Source organism: Mirounga leonina, unplaced genomic scaffold (genome assembly GCF_011800145.1).
Source record: "Mirounga leonina isolate KUSES-001 unplaced genomic scaffold, KU_Mleo_1.0 Mir_165, whole genome shotgun sequence".
In the NCBI taxonomy this organism is placed as follows: domain Eukaryota; kingdom Metazoa; phylum Chordata; class Mammalia; order Carnivora; family Phocidae; genus Mirounga; species Mirounga leonina.
Window position 1 is genome coordinate 10,929,014 of NW_023270415.1, and position 16,224 is coordinate 10,945,237.

Below are 16,224 nucleotides of genomic sequence, written 5' to 3' on the forward strand. Positions count from 1 at the left end.
GTATACTGTCATAATAGAGAATTAGCTGAGTTGTAAACAGGGAAATTCCTAAAGTCATTCTTTGTTTTTGCGTTTTAAAATTTGGAGTTATACTTTCATTTAAACATGATTACTTTAGCCTTGGAGGGTCACTGGAAATTCTGTCTTGCCCCTTGACATAATATTTAAGCCCTGTGTAGCAGACAAGAATATAGGTACAGTTGAAGGAGTAAAGTGGATGTGGAGTCGCAGCTGGATGTTCTCATTGCTTTCATTTTCTCAGTGAAGCAGAATAATTGTAATCAAGGCCAGGATCTAGCTTTGGCATTTCAGCCATTGTCGATTTGTTAAGCTACATACAAATCTGCTGAGCAAACATACTTGCTTTCATTTACATCTTTTTTTTAACAATAACTAAAGTAATATGAATAACTCCATATTTTCAGTAAAGTAGGTGTCTTAAGTTTATGTTGTGAATATGTTGTGAAATATCACATTTGAAGCTTAAAATTATTTGATACAGATGGATTCTTGTATTTCTTTATCTTTTTTCCTACATTAAAAAGGTTCAGATTTTGCTTAAACTATGGAGCAATGGTTTCAGTTTAGATGATGGAGAACTGAGACCTTATAATGACCCACCAAATGCTCAATTTCTGGAGTCTGTTAAAAGAGGGTAAGATATATTATTTGTATTCTATTTGTTACTTAGGGTGGGACTTTTATTTTTTTAAGATACTGGAATATATTTTGTAAGTGGTTGCTGGGGGAAGGGTATTTTTAAGTATCTAAAGGATGTGTTGCTGTTCGTAAGTCTCTGGTTCTTAAGTTGATGGGGAGGGGCAGTAGACACTGGTCACTTTGAAAATCTGATCAAGCGCTGCTCCCATTCCAAGAAGAAACATCGTCATGTAATAAATCAGTACAGTTGATTAGCCTGTAGCTGCCTGCCCGCTAAGCCAGTGTCCTGCTTACTGTTAACAGCATGACTCTCATTTCATGTAAGCCTGAAATTCAGCAACTTATATTAGAAATCTTTTAAAGTGGCATTACTGCTGGCAGAAGATTTCAGGTTAGTTTGAAGTTATGATTTGTGAAAGTCAACCAGATATACAGTGCCCTGACCGATGGAAAGAACATCGTAGCTCACCAGCCCTTCTTGCTAGAGGATGAAGAATCAAGTGATTTTGCTATGATTATAAAAGCTTTTCTGCATTATGCTTTCACTGGCTGACAATGTGATCATCCCTAAGTAGAAATACAACCAAACACAGAAGGTTGGTGATGAACTGGGAGATTTAAGTAGCAGTGAAGGGACTGGAGTAGCAGGTTATACTCCATTCAGGAATTGAAGGTGGGGCTTTTCCAAGTGATACAAATGTGTCCAAGGAGAATGGCTGAAGTGGAGTGGAGGTGAAACTCATTGGCATTGAGGGAGTCAAGGCCCTCTAAAGGAACGGTATTTTTAGAACACTAGCATGAAATCTGAATTTGAATTCTACAAAGATAATGTCAAGATACCAAAAAATGGCAAGAAATGCTGTAAGCAATATGCAGAAGTCATTTGATAAAGGTGGGAAGCTGTCCTAGGAGGCAGTATGTGGTGGTGGTAAATACAAGGAAATAATAGTTTAAGTCAGTGCTGTGGACTTGGAAACCTGCAGTCGCTGGGAAGATCTGGGAGCAACTGGATAAGGGAAGTGTTTGTTCATCTGCTAAGGGAAGATCAACATTGCTGTTGAAATTGATGCTTATTTCAAGATGTTGGAAGACAAGAGCATATTGATGATGGATGTACTATAATGTAGATAAAAACTCATTTATGCTTAAAAGAGAATAAATCATAAGCTTTGTGGGCTAACGTTCAAGCAATCTTGGTGTCCTAAAAGAGTTTTGTTTTTGTTTTTGTTTTTACTATATCCTGAAGTACAAATTATGATCAACAACAGTTTTAGAAAAGACTCCTTGAAGGAAAAAATGGGGGGGGGGCGGAATCGGAGGGGGAGAAGAACCATTAGAGACTGTGGACTCTGAGAAACAAACTGAAAGTTCTAGAGGGGAGGGGGGTGGGAGGATGGGTTGGCCTGGTGATGGGTATTAAAGAGGGCACGTACTGAATGGAGCACTGGGTGTTATATGCAAACAATGAATCATGGAACACTACATCAAAAACTAATGATGTAATATATGGTGATTAACATAACATAATAAAATTTTAAAAAAAGACTCCTTGAAAAAATGATTGATGTCAGATAGTGGTGGTCAACTATAGAATCACTGTCCTCTTTTTATGACAAATAGTGAGTAACACCATCTTCACTATCCTCAAAGAATTCATAGATATTATAAACTGCCCATGCATATTATTTCCCCCAAAAAGATACAAAATTTATCTTAAATATATTGAAATAAAATAATTTATCATGAAATTGTATGTATTTCAGTTTATAAATGCTTTGGTCTGACCACACCAGAACATAATAAAAGTAGTCCGATAGTTTGCAACTCTGTGCAGTCTAGCACTTCTCAAGAAAATGTGACAGACATAAAAATGGAATAATGACTTATGTGAGGTTGGCAATGTAATTACTGTCAGTGGTATTGCAGTCAGGGACTTTGATAAAGTTCCAAACAAAACAAAGTGCAGTCTTCTCTCAGTTTATATGGTATGCGTATTCCTGAAAATTTCAAAATGTATTAATGCATTGCCCCCCCACCAAAAAAAGGTTTTTTGCTTCTTTGTAAGACAGACCGTAAGCTTTAAATTTTAGGCTCAGACATTACAGACAGTGTTGTCATCCATGCACATCTCTGGCAGGGCATTCAATGTTTCTGTGGAACCCAAGACAAGACTTGATTAGGCAAGATGAATGGCCCATGGCAGAGCATCTCGTATCTGGACCCCGACTCTGAATGATAGCTGCACTCATGAATCATACAATGATCAAAGACACTGATCAATTTTCTAAAACTTCTTCCACAGAGTTTAGAAATAAATATCTGCATTAACTATTATGTCCTCATAGGAATTTTCTAGTGCTTATTTAGATATAAATTGCTGTTTTGCAATTTGGCTTTCTAAATGTTAGAAGCACTCCCAAGATCACTGTGACAACAGAAAGTTCTTATATTGAGAATCACTAGGAATAATAAGGTGATGCAACTTTATTTTTTTAATTTTAATTCCAGTATAGTTAACATACAGTGTTATATTCATTTCAGATATACAATACAGTGATTCAGTAATTCTGTACATCACCAAGTGCTCATCAGGACAGGTACACTTCTTAATCTCCCACCTATTTAACCCATTTCCCACACCACCCCTGAGATAACCATGAGTTTGTTCTCTGTAGTTAAGAGTCTGTTTCTTGGTTTCTCTCCTTTTTTTTTCCTTTGCTTATTTGTTTCGTTTCTTAAATTCCACATGAGTGAAATCATACAGTATTTGTCTTTCTCTGACTGACTGACTTATTTCGCTTAGTATTATACTCTGGCTCCATCTGTGTCATTGCAATTGGCAAGATTTCATTCCTTTTTATGGTTGAATAATATTCCTGTGTGTGTGTGTGTGTGTGTTTGTAGCACATCTTTATCCATCAGTCAGTGGTCACTTGGGCTGCTTCCATATTTTGGCTATTGTAAATAATGCTGCTATAAATATAGGGATGCGTGTATCCCTTTGCATTAGTGTTTGTGTATTCTTTGTGTAAATACCCAGTAGTGTAATTGCTGGATCATAAGGTAGTTCTATCTTTAACTTTTTGAGGAACCTCCATACTGTTTTCCAGAGTGGCTGCACCAGTTTGCATTCCCACCAGCAATGCAAGAGGGTTCTTTTTTCTCCACATCCTCATCAACATTTGTCTCTTGTGTTTTTGATTTTAGCCATTCTGACAGGTGTGACATGATATCTTAGATGACACAAAGAAATGGAAAGATATTCCATGCTCATAGATTGGAAGAACAAATACTGTTAAAATGTCTGTATTACCCAAAGCAATCTACAGATTTAATGCAATCCCTATCAAAATACCAACAGCATTTTTCACAGAACTACAACAAACAATCCTAAAATTTGTATGGAACCACAAAAGACCTGAAAGAGCCAAAACAATTTTGAAAAAGAAAAGCAAAGCTGGAGGTACCATAATGTGATATAACTTGAAGAAGAAAATATCTACAGGGACTAATCAATCATCATGGAAATTTTTATATTATAATCTAAGCAAAAGTTGCTGTTTTCCAGTATAGCTCACAACTTGATTATAGTAATGTCAACAGTGTAGATTAATTTTTTTTTAAGTTACTAAAACCTTTTTCCCTTTTTAAAAGAGAGATTCCCCTGGAGCTTCAGCGGCTGGTTCATGGTGGCCACGTGAATTTGGATATGGAGGACCATCAGGATCAAGAATACATAAAACCTAGATTGAGGTTCAAGGCTTTTAGTGGAGAAGGACAAAAGCTTGGAAGGTAAAATCCTAAAATGAGAAAAATACTTGTCTTTGTTCAGCGTGACTTTTCTTTGAGAATCAAAAAAGCAAAATAACCTAGAAAGTAAAAGCTAAAACATGAACCGTGAAGACCTTGCTGATGGAAGTAGATATGCAAATCTAGTGATAATATTAGTAGCTAATACTTAGACAGCAGTTACCACATTCCTGGCCCATCAGCACTTTAACATACATTAACTCACTTAATCTTCACAACTCTTGGATGTAGATCCTGTGATTACTTCATTTGCTAATGCAGTAGTGTGCCCAAGGTGATTGAGCTAGCGAGTGGTTACTTTGTGGGATTCAGACCCACCCACTGGCTGGAGTCTGCTTTTTACCATTGTGCCATCCTGCCTCTTTCTGATTACATGGGCTTGAAAGGGAAAATTGTAAAGGGTTCTTGATTAGATTGAACAATAGGCATCTTAGATCACAGCTATAAGCATGCTTGTCTATCATAAGTAATTGGTAAGCTGTTGCAGCAAAAGCAATGTGCTGAAGTTGGTTGTTTTCAGTATATGTTAAGCTGCCAAACTCTTTCTTCAAGTTAGGGAAACCCAGCACATAAAACACTTAACAAAACCAGAGCTTCTGTTGTAGGAGAAGGAAGGAATTGCCTTGGAGATGTTTCTAAAGATCCCCTGGGACTTTGCTGAATACAATTCAGAAACCAGTGTGTGTTGTATAATGTAGGATTGGACTCCTGTATAAAAGCCTTGGCTTAAAAGAATTTTCATAAATCTTGAAAAATTTGTTGGTAGAAGTTAACCCTGTATTTGTCCACATATTACTACAAGTGACATGTGAAATTGTAGCATTGACCATGTTTCCAGCATACCCGTTTGTGCATCCTTTGTTCCTTTTCCTGTGATTCCTTCCCTTCTAGCTTCTTTTCAATTGCCTTGTGCACTATGGTTCTCCATTCCCCTCGTGTTTCTCAGAATAGGGAAGAATTCATATCAGTTCTTTACACTTGTCTTTCATACCTCAAGTGTCCCTTTCTGTGTCCTTATCTCCTGATAGAAACTGCTTTCTGAGACATGTAGAGAATACAGAACACATGTCACCTTGGCTTTTCTTAGGATCCACATCCTTCAGTGCCCACTCACAGGTCTACTTGGAAATTTTCTTTCTCATCTCTCCTTACTACCAACACAAGTCAGGTTTGTCCTGATTGTTCTTTCTTCCTCTGTTTTGTTTTTGTAACTATGACCTCCAGATATATTTTTTAAAATATTTTCTAGCACTTCTCATTTCTTTTTTTTTTTAAGATTTTATTTATTTATTTGGGAGAGAGAGAGCACAAGCGGCAGGGAGGGGCAGAGAGAGAGGGAGAAGCAGGCTCCCCACTGAGCAGGGAGTCCAATGCGGGGCTCGATCCCATGACTCTGGGATCATGACCTGAGCCGAAAGCAGACACTTAACCAACTCAGCCACCCAGGTGCCCCTAGCACTTCTCATTTCTTGATGTTTATTGAGATTATGATTTTTAATTAGAACACAGGTAAAATGCCCTGCTGTCTCTCTGCTTTATACCTACTCTTTCTTTCTTAAGTTTATGACCAAGAATGAATGTTAGAATGCACATCTTGGTTAGCAGAACAGTAAATCTAGAACTGAAATTGAAGAAAGTAGTGTAAAGGGAAGATAGCTGAGAAAAGCCAGTGATTACAGTCGATATTTCAACTCATGAAAATAAGGATATTATCTCATTGTAGTATCTTACAAAGACTGGCCTTTCTCCTCATAAGGCAAATAGCCAGAGAAAATGACCCACATGAAAGGAGGAATGATGGAGGAGAATGACAAAAATAAGTGGTGAGAATGCTGGGTTGTTAATCCTTAGCCATATTGGTCAGGGTTTTTGATTGTAGGAAACAGAATTCACTTACTAGTTTAATAAGGGGCTTCTGACAGAGTCCTGGATAGTTTAGATATTTTCTGGAGCTAGCAAACCAAACTTTGCTAGAAGAAAAAAAAACAACAGAGAACTTTCTAGAAAACATTTTCTGTGCCCCCATCAGCTACTCAGTGCCCATGAAGCTAGGGATCAGACATTAGAACATTCCATCGTGACTGCTGTAGAAAAATCAAATGATTCTTGGTAACCAGAAGGGCTGCATACTTTTCACTTCACAGTGCTTACATTCACCAGACCAGTGTCATTTGTTACTTGGTAGAAGGGTGGAATTATATAAAATCCTGGCTGCAAGGGAGTCTGAGAAATGTAGTCTGTAGAATTTTTAGCTTCTACCATATAGGAAATTACACTAGGAGATTAATGTGGTGGTGTGAGCCTATCTGATGCACGTGAATTAGAATGTTGTGTAGTTGAATATATGTTCTAAGAAAGTGAAGAATTGCATAGAACATTTTAGAAAGGATTTACAGTAAGAAATCTGTTAAAATATAAAAGTTCTAACAGTTAACCTTTATGGATTCAGGAAGTAACTTTCTGAAATGGCTCATTTCCCAAGAGTTACAGGCAACTACTGAACAGAAAAATAATTAAAAAGAAGCAAACCGAACAGAAATGGAAATAATTCCATTGTCTTCCTTAGCTGACAGTCTTATTGCAAACAGAACATTACACGGATGGAAACTAACTTAATTTTTTACTGTGATATTACAAATGATTGTGGGGTAAACCTAAATGCAATAAAAATACTACCCAGTTCCTTCATGTACTATCATAGGAACAAGCAAATCATAGTTACAAAACTGCAAATGTACAGTGGCATACTAAACTGCATAAAAATTAGCTTAGTGAGCTGGAGTAGAGCCCAGTAGACCTAGAAAATTACAGAATCATTTTTGATAAGCAGGGCTAACAAGTGGACAGTCTCTGTAGGCTTTTGAGCTTGTGCGTATGATGGTACAGATCATGAGTTGAAGCAAATCTCTCCGCTTAAGAACAGTCACCGCCTGTTTTTCATACTGTACAGTCCAAAAGATTCTGTTCACCACTCACCCATTCTGGCCACTAAACCTGAGTTTTGACTTCATCTTGATCCCTGGACCTTTAAGGGCTCTCTTTTCTGAGAAGGGGAACAACCCTTTCCTTCCTGCCTTTTCTTCATTTTCTTATCCCAGCAATTCTGCAGCCTCTTGCCTTACTGTTCAGCTGTTGGATTTGTCTGTGGCCATGCAATTCAGTGTTCTTGGGGACGTTTGCACCCCTATGCTAGGCAGGCAAGCTGCACCTCTCCCGCTCTCGAAGGGCTGATCCCAAATGTTCCCTGCCCTCATCTCAGCAGATTTTTTTTTTTTTTTGCTTCCAGCTTCCCTGAGAAAATGGAGCCTGATAAGAATTAGCTTTCGTAATATATACCTCTTAGCCTCAAAGTTTATTAAATCCATCTTTACTGTTCTCTCTTAAGTTAGAAGATGTTTCTTTTCCTGACCAAGGGACTCACTCGTCTTACAATCAACCTACACCCTTTCCTTCAGTTTGCCTAGAAAGTTTGTTTTATCAATTTACTTCCCTCTTTTTTTAAATTTTCTATTTAATATAATACTTGAAACATACAGTATATTGAAACTGTCATTATATTTTGATCAGTTGAATGATGAGGAGACATTTTTAAGTAGTAAGCAGGTATAACTTTGAAGGCTAAATAGTAAAGTTACTGTACTTTTTTAAATGTGATTTTATACCTTACTAACCAACTAGCTCAGCTACCTATCTCTGTGGCTCTGAGCATGTCTTTCAATCTCTCTGACTCCGTTGTTTTCCTATAAAATGATATTGTTGGCCTAAACTATCTTGAAAATCCATTCCTGTCTTCAGATGTTATTATTCCATATAATTTCATTTTGACATACACACATCTTATAAAAAAAACACATGAAAGAACCTTCCTTACCTAGTTTCCTTACCTGATACTTTCTTTTTATATTTTGAGAAGAATCTTATCTGGTCAGAATGTATTTTAAGCAGAAAGCATTAGACTATAGAAACAGGGGCCTGAGGCATCTCATCTAATAGAGGTAACTTTTCCCTCCCCAGTTGTTGTTAGGATAGGAACCTTAATGCCTTTTGGGAAGTGTCCACTATAAAAAAGCGCTGTTTGAAATGCTTCTGTGTCCTCATCAACTTCATCTTTACAGCTGTGCTGCTGTTGTCTGTTTTGCAAATGAGGAAACTCCGTGTTAAGTGACTTGCCCAGGGTCACACATCTAGTAAGTGGCAGAGTCAGGCCTCTGGATCCAGGCTGTTAACCATTAAGCCGCTATTCCCTCATTCACATCATGATTTAAATGAACTAACAAACGCAGTGGTGGCTGTGATGGTGATAGTGATGACAATAATAATGTGTACACCCAGTTATCAGTGAGGCAGAGGAAGGGAGAAGAGGTCCTTTGCATTCAGTGTCCCTTCCCTTTGGTTTTTGTACCTCTCACTGTGTAAGAGACACTGGACGGTTGGCACAGTGAACCAACTTGGTGGTACAACTGCTTAAGGCCTCAGTTCCAAACTCGAAAGTAAATTCCTTAAGAATACCTGATCGGTGATTGCAAATCATCATTTTCTTTTTCGTGTCTTTATCATATATATTCTGCAACTGATTCTAAAATATAGGTCAGGAAATAGCTAAAGAAAGGGGAAGTGTTAGCAGTAAGTACCAGTTAATTTTACTACCTTACTGTGTATTTTGAGAAACTTTGGGTGGGAATAAGAGTCAAGATGAGCAAAGAATGCTCCTAGAACTTTTATGCTAATAAATATATACTTACTTTTTTCAAAAGAAAATAATTCATAGGATGCCATCTGAATCTCAGTATTTGAGAAAATAAACATTAAGACTATTAAATAATCGCTTTAGATAACTTAGAGAAGATTAAGATTTGATATCTATAAAGAATTTGGCTAAGTTTGTTTTAATTTCTTAACCAAAAGGACACTTTTTTTTTGACACTGACTTTCAGCTTACAGTGATGGGACATTCTGCTGGCATTAGAAGTCACTAAGAAAGCAGTGCTAAGGTCATTAGTAATCAAGTTCCAATGGTAAGATGTCCTATCAAATAAGTTTCATTATAAATCAATCACCATAGGGGCGTCTGGGTGGCTCAGTCAGTTAAGCGTCCAACTCCTGATTTCGGCTCAGGTCATGATCTCAGGGTCCTGGGTTCGAGCCTAGCGTCGGGCCCCGTGCTCAGTGTAGAGTCTGCTTGTCCGTCCCTTCTCCCCGCTTGTGCGCACTCTCTCTCTCTAAGATAAATAAATAAATCTATCACCATATATAAGATTTCATTTCTCACTAGCACATAGAAATTACTTCTCTTTTATGAAGCAGTAACTACTTAATCAGATGTTTTTAAGTAATATTAGATAAGTTTAAGCTAATAGTTGAGTACTGATGATACATACAAAAATAGCTGGCACCTGTTGAAACACTGTTGTGACTTACTGATATAACAAGCCCACATAACATCATATTATCCCCCGCCCCTTTTTTACATGATAAAACTGGGATTCAGAGAGATTAATTTACTTCCTCAAGTTTATGCAGTTGACATAGCTGGGATTTGAAACCAAGTCTGTCTGTACTCATAGTCATTCTTTGACATTAACTCAGAGTTGCTCAGATTTCTGAGTGAAGACTTGTGCTAAACAGCTTCATGGAATTTCAAAGGGATAAAGGAGGAAAGAATACAAAATTAAGCTTTTGAAAGAGGTTGAATAAGCTAAACTAGAGTCATAGGACACAAAATAATTTTAATATAACGAAAGAGGTTAGGAGTATGGGAGACTCAAAAGAAGCCATGTTCTTGCTGGTCCCAAAGTCATAGGCAGGAACACTGGAGAATCAGCTATGGATATCAGTGGCTATTCCACTGTCTTCAGTTTGTCGCATCTTATGATGTATTCAGATTCGTGTTCTAATTCTTCAGTTCTTCTTTCTTAGCCTTACCCCTGAAATAGTCAGTACACCTTCATCCCCAGAAGAGGAGAATAAGTCAATACTTAATGCAGTTGTTCTTATTGATGATTCCGTGCCAACGACAAAAATTCAAATCAGATTAGCGGATGGGAGTCGTTTGATACAAAGATTCAATAGTACACACAGGTAAGCTCATTTGTGGTTTCACATGTGGTTACTTATCTTTATAAAACTATGTGAGTGAGTAATGAAGAATACGAAATTCTTTACATATACTTTTTAAGTAAGTTTTTGAGAGGAGAAAAATACTTTAAAAGGATAATAGCTGTGTGAAATACTTAGTATTTGAACATCCTCTGTAAACTGCTCAAATACTAATGCAAATTCAGATATCACTCAAAAATAAGATTGTTAAAAGTTACACTTTTGCACTGTTGCTAAAACCATGTGAAATGGGATCAAATTTGGTTTAATATGGTAAGTATAGTAAAACTTTATTTGGACTTTACTCATTTAAAAATTATGAAAATTCTGATTGGAATTAACTTTCTACTTTAGCACATTCTTCACAATATAAATTTGTAATGTAGATAAAGTATAATTGTGCTATTGTCAAGTACTTTTTTTTTGTCAAATACTTTAAACTGTTTTAAATGTCAATTTAACATTCATTCATACATTTGTTGTACTAATAAGGTACCATTTTTATTTGTTCCTTAAGGGATATATTTATAATCTTAGTCGAATTGCTAGGCATATGTGAAAGTTTTTAAAAAAGGATAATTTTTCAAAATTATCCTTATGACTTAAACCTTTCATAGTTATAGACTCACCTTGACACAGGCCAATCTGGGGTACCTTTTTTTGGGTCATCTGCTATTAAGGTATTTTATACTCTGAAAAAAGTAGGATCTGCACTTTTAATATAATAACATTGTTGACATTTATTTTATGCAGAACTCACCTAAAGATTGTCTCTGTTTACAGAAAAAGTAAATATCAGCTACACTAGAGTTAATGCTCACATTTATCTATAATCCAATATAAATCCATCCATGAAATAAGGTAAATTTTTAAAAATTACAACACATTTAAATAAGGATTATAATTATGTGATTTATATTACTATCATCTAATTTTAGCTAAAAGCCTACATGAAAATAAAACTTTTATATCACAAATTATTTTTATCTTACTTCTTCAGGATCCTGGATGTCCGGGACTTTATTATACAGTCCCGTCCTGAATTTGCGACTCTTGACTTTATTCTTGTGACTTCATTTCCAAATAAAGAGCTAACAGATGAAAGCCTGACACTTCAAGAAGCAGATATTCTTAACACTGTGATACTCCAGCAACTAAAATAATACTGCTCCTATCCATGCAATAGCATGTAGGAAAGATAATATGCCATAATAATAAGGAAAATACGTAGAGCATTAAGAAAACAAACTATTTTTATTATTTATACAGATAAATTTCGGTTTTATTCTTATTCCGTCTTCCAGCCTTAGTATAGATGAATTTGGACCAGGAATAGATTTTGAGATAAATATATTTGAGTTTTTAGTTGCAGGGCTGGTTTATGTTGATAGCTTGTAAATATTCAGGCAAACCAATTTGTTACATGCTCTGGGTTAATGTAACAACATTTGTTTGCAGAGGAAATGAACAGAACCCCATTTTGATAAATGCATTTGGTAAAATTTGCACTAAAGTTTCTTGATGGTGCATTGATCAACAGCTATCAGGAAATCCTCTGATCAAATTGGAATTTTTTCTGTGATATATACTGAAAAGTATGTGTATTCTAATTTTGAAATACGTTGATCATATAATTATTCCTCCTATTAAGATTGTATGTGTCCTTTTTACTTACTGATTTAGCTACATTACTAGTGTCAAAAAATATGGTTTGGCCTTGTATTTTACAGAACTATGACCATCATAAACCAGAAACAAGGACAGAAAAGTCAGCAGTTCTTGAGAAGATCCGTTAAACAGCACTTTAAAATAGAGTAATTGCAATCCCTTCCAGAGCCTGCCTTGATCACATTCATTTATTTATTCAACACATTTTTCTAAGGGACCCACTATATATACTGAACACTGTTCTAAGTGTTCAACCCAGAATGTATTCTACTCCAGGGCAAAATGAGTGTATAAATTCAGAAATGTAAATTCTGTCAGCCAGACTGGATCTAAAGAATAACCAGCAAAAATATTTGCATTTCTGCCAAAGCCAGGTATTTCCTGAATGAGGTAGGCTATATCAGGAATGATAGGCTTTTTCTTCCTCCGAGATAACATTTCATCTTTGGTCACATGCCTGGTAGTTTTTCTGTAGCTGCTGTAACAAATTACTACAAACTTAGTGGCTTAAAATAGCAGAAATTTATTATTTTCTGATTCTGTAGGTTGGATGTCCAACATGGCTCTCACTCGCTAAGATAAAGCATTGACAAGGCTGTATTCCTTCTGAGAGGCCCTAAGGGGAGAATCATTTCCTTGTGTTTCCAGCTCCTAGGGGCCACCTGCATCCCTTGGCCTGTGGCCCCCTCTTCCCATATTCAAAGCCAGTAATATTGCATCTCTGATTCTTCTCTGTCATCACATCTCTTTGACACCAGCCAGGAGAAGTTCTCTGCTTTTAACAACTCATGTGATTGGATTGGGCCCACCAGATAATTCAGGATTATCTCCCCATCATCAGGTCTATAGTAACCTTAGCTGCATCCTTCAAGTCCCTTTTACCATGCAAAGTGATACATCACAGATTCCCTCAGGAGGCTCCAGGAATGAGTCTGTTCTTTGCCTCTTCCAAGGCTGTTCGCATCCCTTCACTCTAGCTGCATCCCTCCAATCTCTGCTTCTGTCCTTACATCTTTTACTACCAACTTTATTTCTCCTGCCTTCTTCTTACAAGGACCCTTGTGGTTACATTTGGTTTACCTAGAATAATTACCAGAAAAATCTCATCTCAAAATGCTTAACTTAATCACGTTGGCAAAATCCTTTTCCTTTTGAGGTCACGAATTTACAGGTATGGTGATTAAAACATGAATATTTTGGAGGCCATTCTGACTACTCAGTCCACTCCTGCCCCAAAGATTCACATCCATCCCACATAAAGTCACCCCATCCAAAGATGGTCAAAAGTGTCAACCCATTATAGCATCAAAGTGCAAAACCTTATCTGAATCTCACCAGCTATAAAGTCCCAAACCTCATTTAAATCATCTAAATCAAGTGTGAGTGTGGGTTTGGGTTCTATGATTCCTGGGACACAGTTCCTCTCCATCTATGTACCTGCAGACCTAGAAAACCAGTTATCTCCTCCCAAAGATAATGGTAGGACAGGCATAGAATAGGGTTGGTAGACATTCCTGTTCAAACAAACAAAACAGAATGCTAAAGGGAGCCACCCGTGCCAAGATTTAGAAAGCCATGCACACTCCATTAGATGTCAAATCGTGGGAACAATCTCTGGCCCGCAGCACTATCTCCTAGGCTTGTGATGTCCTCTCAGGGTCCTCTTTCCTGTTTCATGAAAGGTAGCACCTGTTTGCAGCTGAGTAGTTTTCTCAGCTTGTTGCTTACCTATGGAATTGTGGGAAGTCCAGCCATCTTTCATTTCATACCATCTCCGTCCTTTTCAATTTAAGGTAGCAATGGCTGCTGGTTTAACATTTCCAGAAACTTAGGGATCTTGTGTGCCTGTTAGGAGGATTCAGTTCTTTAGGAGGATTCTAGAGGCCCCTGCACAAAGCATTCCTAGGTAATCCCATCTCTATTTTGGGCTTTTTCTGAGAGGGCTGAGAGGATCTACGAGTCACACCCTTTATCTCTTCAAAGAACCTGTGGTGTGACAAACAACTCAGGCCTTCCTTAGATATTAGCAGAAGGTTGTGTAGCTGCACCCTCATCTCTCCCTAGAGCTGGCTTCCCTGACCGTGAATCCCTTACTTGGAATGTCCTTTGTCATTTGGGTAGGCTAAGAATTTCCAAGTCATCGAGTCCTGTTTTCTATATATTTAACAGTTCTTTCCTCAATTCGTCTATCTCCACTCACATTGTACTATAGCCAGCAAGAAGAAAGCAGGCCGCACCTGCACACTTGGCTTAGAAATCTCTTCAACCAAATATATTAAGTTTATCCCTTACAACTTCTGCTTTCCACATAACTGCAAACACGTTGCAGCTAAAAGCTTCTTGCCACTAACCAGAATGTCTTTGCCTTCACTTTCCAACGGCATGTTCCTCATTTCCTACCAAGCCCTCATTGGCAGCACCTTTAATCTTCTTTTTTCTTCTAACAGTCTGTTTCTGACAATTTACATGATCTCCGTGGCAATTTAGGTGCTCTCTACCCTGCTCTTTCCTTCCTTCGGCCCTCACTAGCGTTAACATCCATAGATCTGCTAGCAGTGCTCAAGGCAGTCCTGCCTCTTTCTGCCATGCTCCTAAAAGTTCTTCCAACCTCTACCCACTGCCTCGTTGCAAAGCTATGCCCTCATTTTTAGGTGTTTGTTCCAGCAGCGCCCCATATCCAGGTATCTGGGAAAGTCTACTATGCCTTTTCACTGCCACTTGACTTGAATGTGCCAAGAGGAGATTTGGAATTCACCTTTCTCTGGGGGCGCTGCTTACTTCAGGGAGGTGAGTTGACCTGTGGTAGAGTTTTCCTACTAGCAGTGCTATCAGAACTCCCACAGGATGGAAGTGTAGATCTCACCATCGCAGAGAAGCTTGTTCTCAGTGTCACAGCACAGAGTGAGAAGAGTATTCCTAATAACAGGAAGCCATGCGCCTCTCCTCCAGTTGACAACTTGGAGAATATATAAAGAATAGCAGTTCAAAATGTTACCGAGGATAAACTACATTTTCATAGGAGCGAAGTCATCTTCCTTAGGAAATACTCTCTTGAAACAAATGACCATTTTAAATAAAAGGGCACTGCCCTATTTTGGGTTAACAAAATGGGGTGAGGGGATTAACCAAACCCTATAAAAGTATTTGAAATGTTATTCCTGTAGTTTCTTTTTATCGTTTAGATGGAGTGCCTGTAGATGCACATGCAAAAGCTACTGCCATTTTTGTATATGATAGTCTTCCAAAGTGTAGACATTTATATTAGGAGGGAGAATTAAACATTCAGAACAATACTTTCACATGTACTACATAGTGTTTTGCTTCGTTAGCGTCGTCTTCCTGAATTCTTATTACTATTGAAGTCACTGTAACTTATAAAATTTATAATCATCCCAAAAAGATTATGTTACAATGAGCAGGTAGACAACCATGTGTGAGGTCAATTGTTTTGCATGACCTATGTAATCAAAAAGTTTTAAGTGTCTGCTTTACCAATAAAGAACGTTTTCACTGAAAGTCATTGAAAATCCTGTTCAAAATTTCCTTGATTAGCAGTTTTATTTGAGTGACTTAATGGGTTATTTTAAAGCATGAATAACATTACCTGTGGTTTAATTTCTTATGGTTCATCTTTTTGATCGATGGAGAAGAACTGAATTGTAGCAATGTTATCTCAATTTCCCGTTACTGTTTCTGTTTTTATTCCACCAAAATAAAGGTGCAAATTTTTCTTAACTTTTTGCCACAGTGGATTTCTGAAAACCTTGTCACAACCTGTGTTGTTGGTAAAGTACATCATTATTTTCCTCTGAAAGAGTTTTTATCCCTGATCAGTGATACAAATTAATATATCATATATGTGTCCAACATTGTCATAAAAGCTAAGAAATACTTTCTGCCATCCTCTGTACAATTTTAAGTTAAAGTGTCTTTTAACACCAAGGCAATGATTTATAAAAGGAGCCCCGGCGCATATCTGTAACAGTGTAT

General features: G+C 37.3%; 1 protein-coding gene across 3 annotated transcripts in view; it reads left to right on the forward strand.

The window, feature by feature from the left end:
* The window catches only part of UBXN2B (UBX domain protein 2B), a 30,254-nt gene extending 14,285 nt beyond the window's left edge, over positions 1 to 15,969 (forward strand). Inside the window, exons 5-8 of one of the 3 annotated variants that reach the window (XM_035011196.1) lie at positions 546 to 655; positions 4,315 to 4,452; positions 10,387 to 10,548; positions 11,567 to 15,969. In XM_035011196.1, coding sequence (XP_034867087.1) covers positions 546 to 655; positions 4,315 to 4,452; positions 10,387 to 10,548; positions 11,567 to 11,729 — 573 coding nt within the window. In that variant the 3' untranslated portion in view covers positions 11,730 to 15,969. Of the gene's footprint in view, positions 1 to 545; positions 656 to 963; positions 1,985 to 4,314; positions 4,453 to 10,386; positions 10,549 to 11,319 lie in introns of those variants that run through there. The other 2 variants (XM_035011197.1, XM_035011198.1) reach the window with 2 other exon arrangements.
* Positions 15,970 to 16,224: the final 255 nt, after the last annotated feature.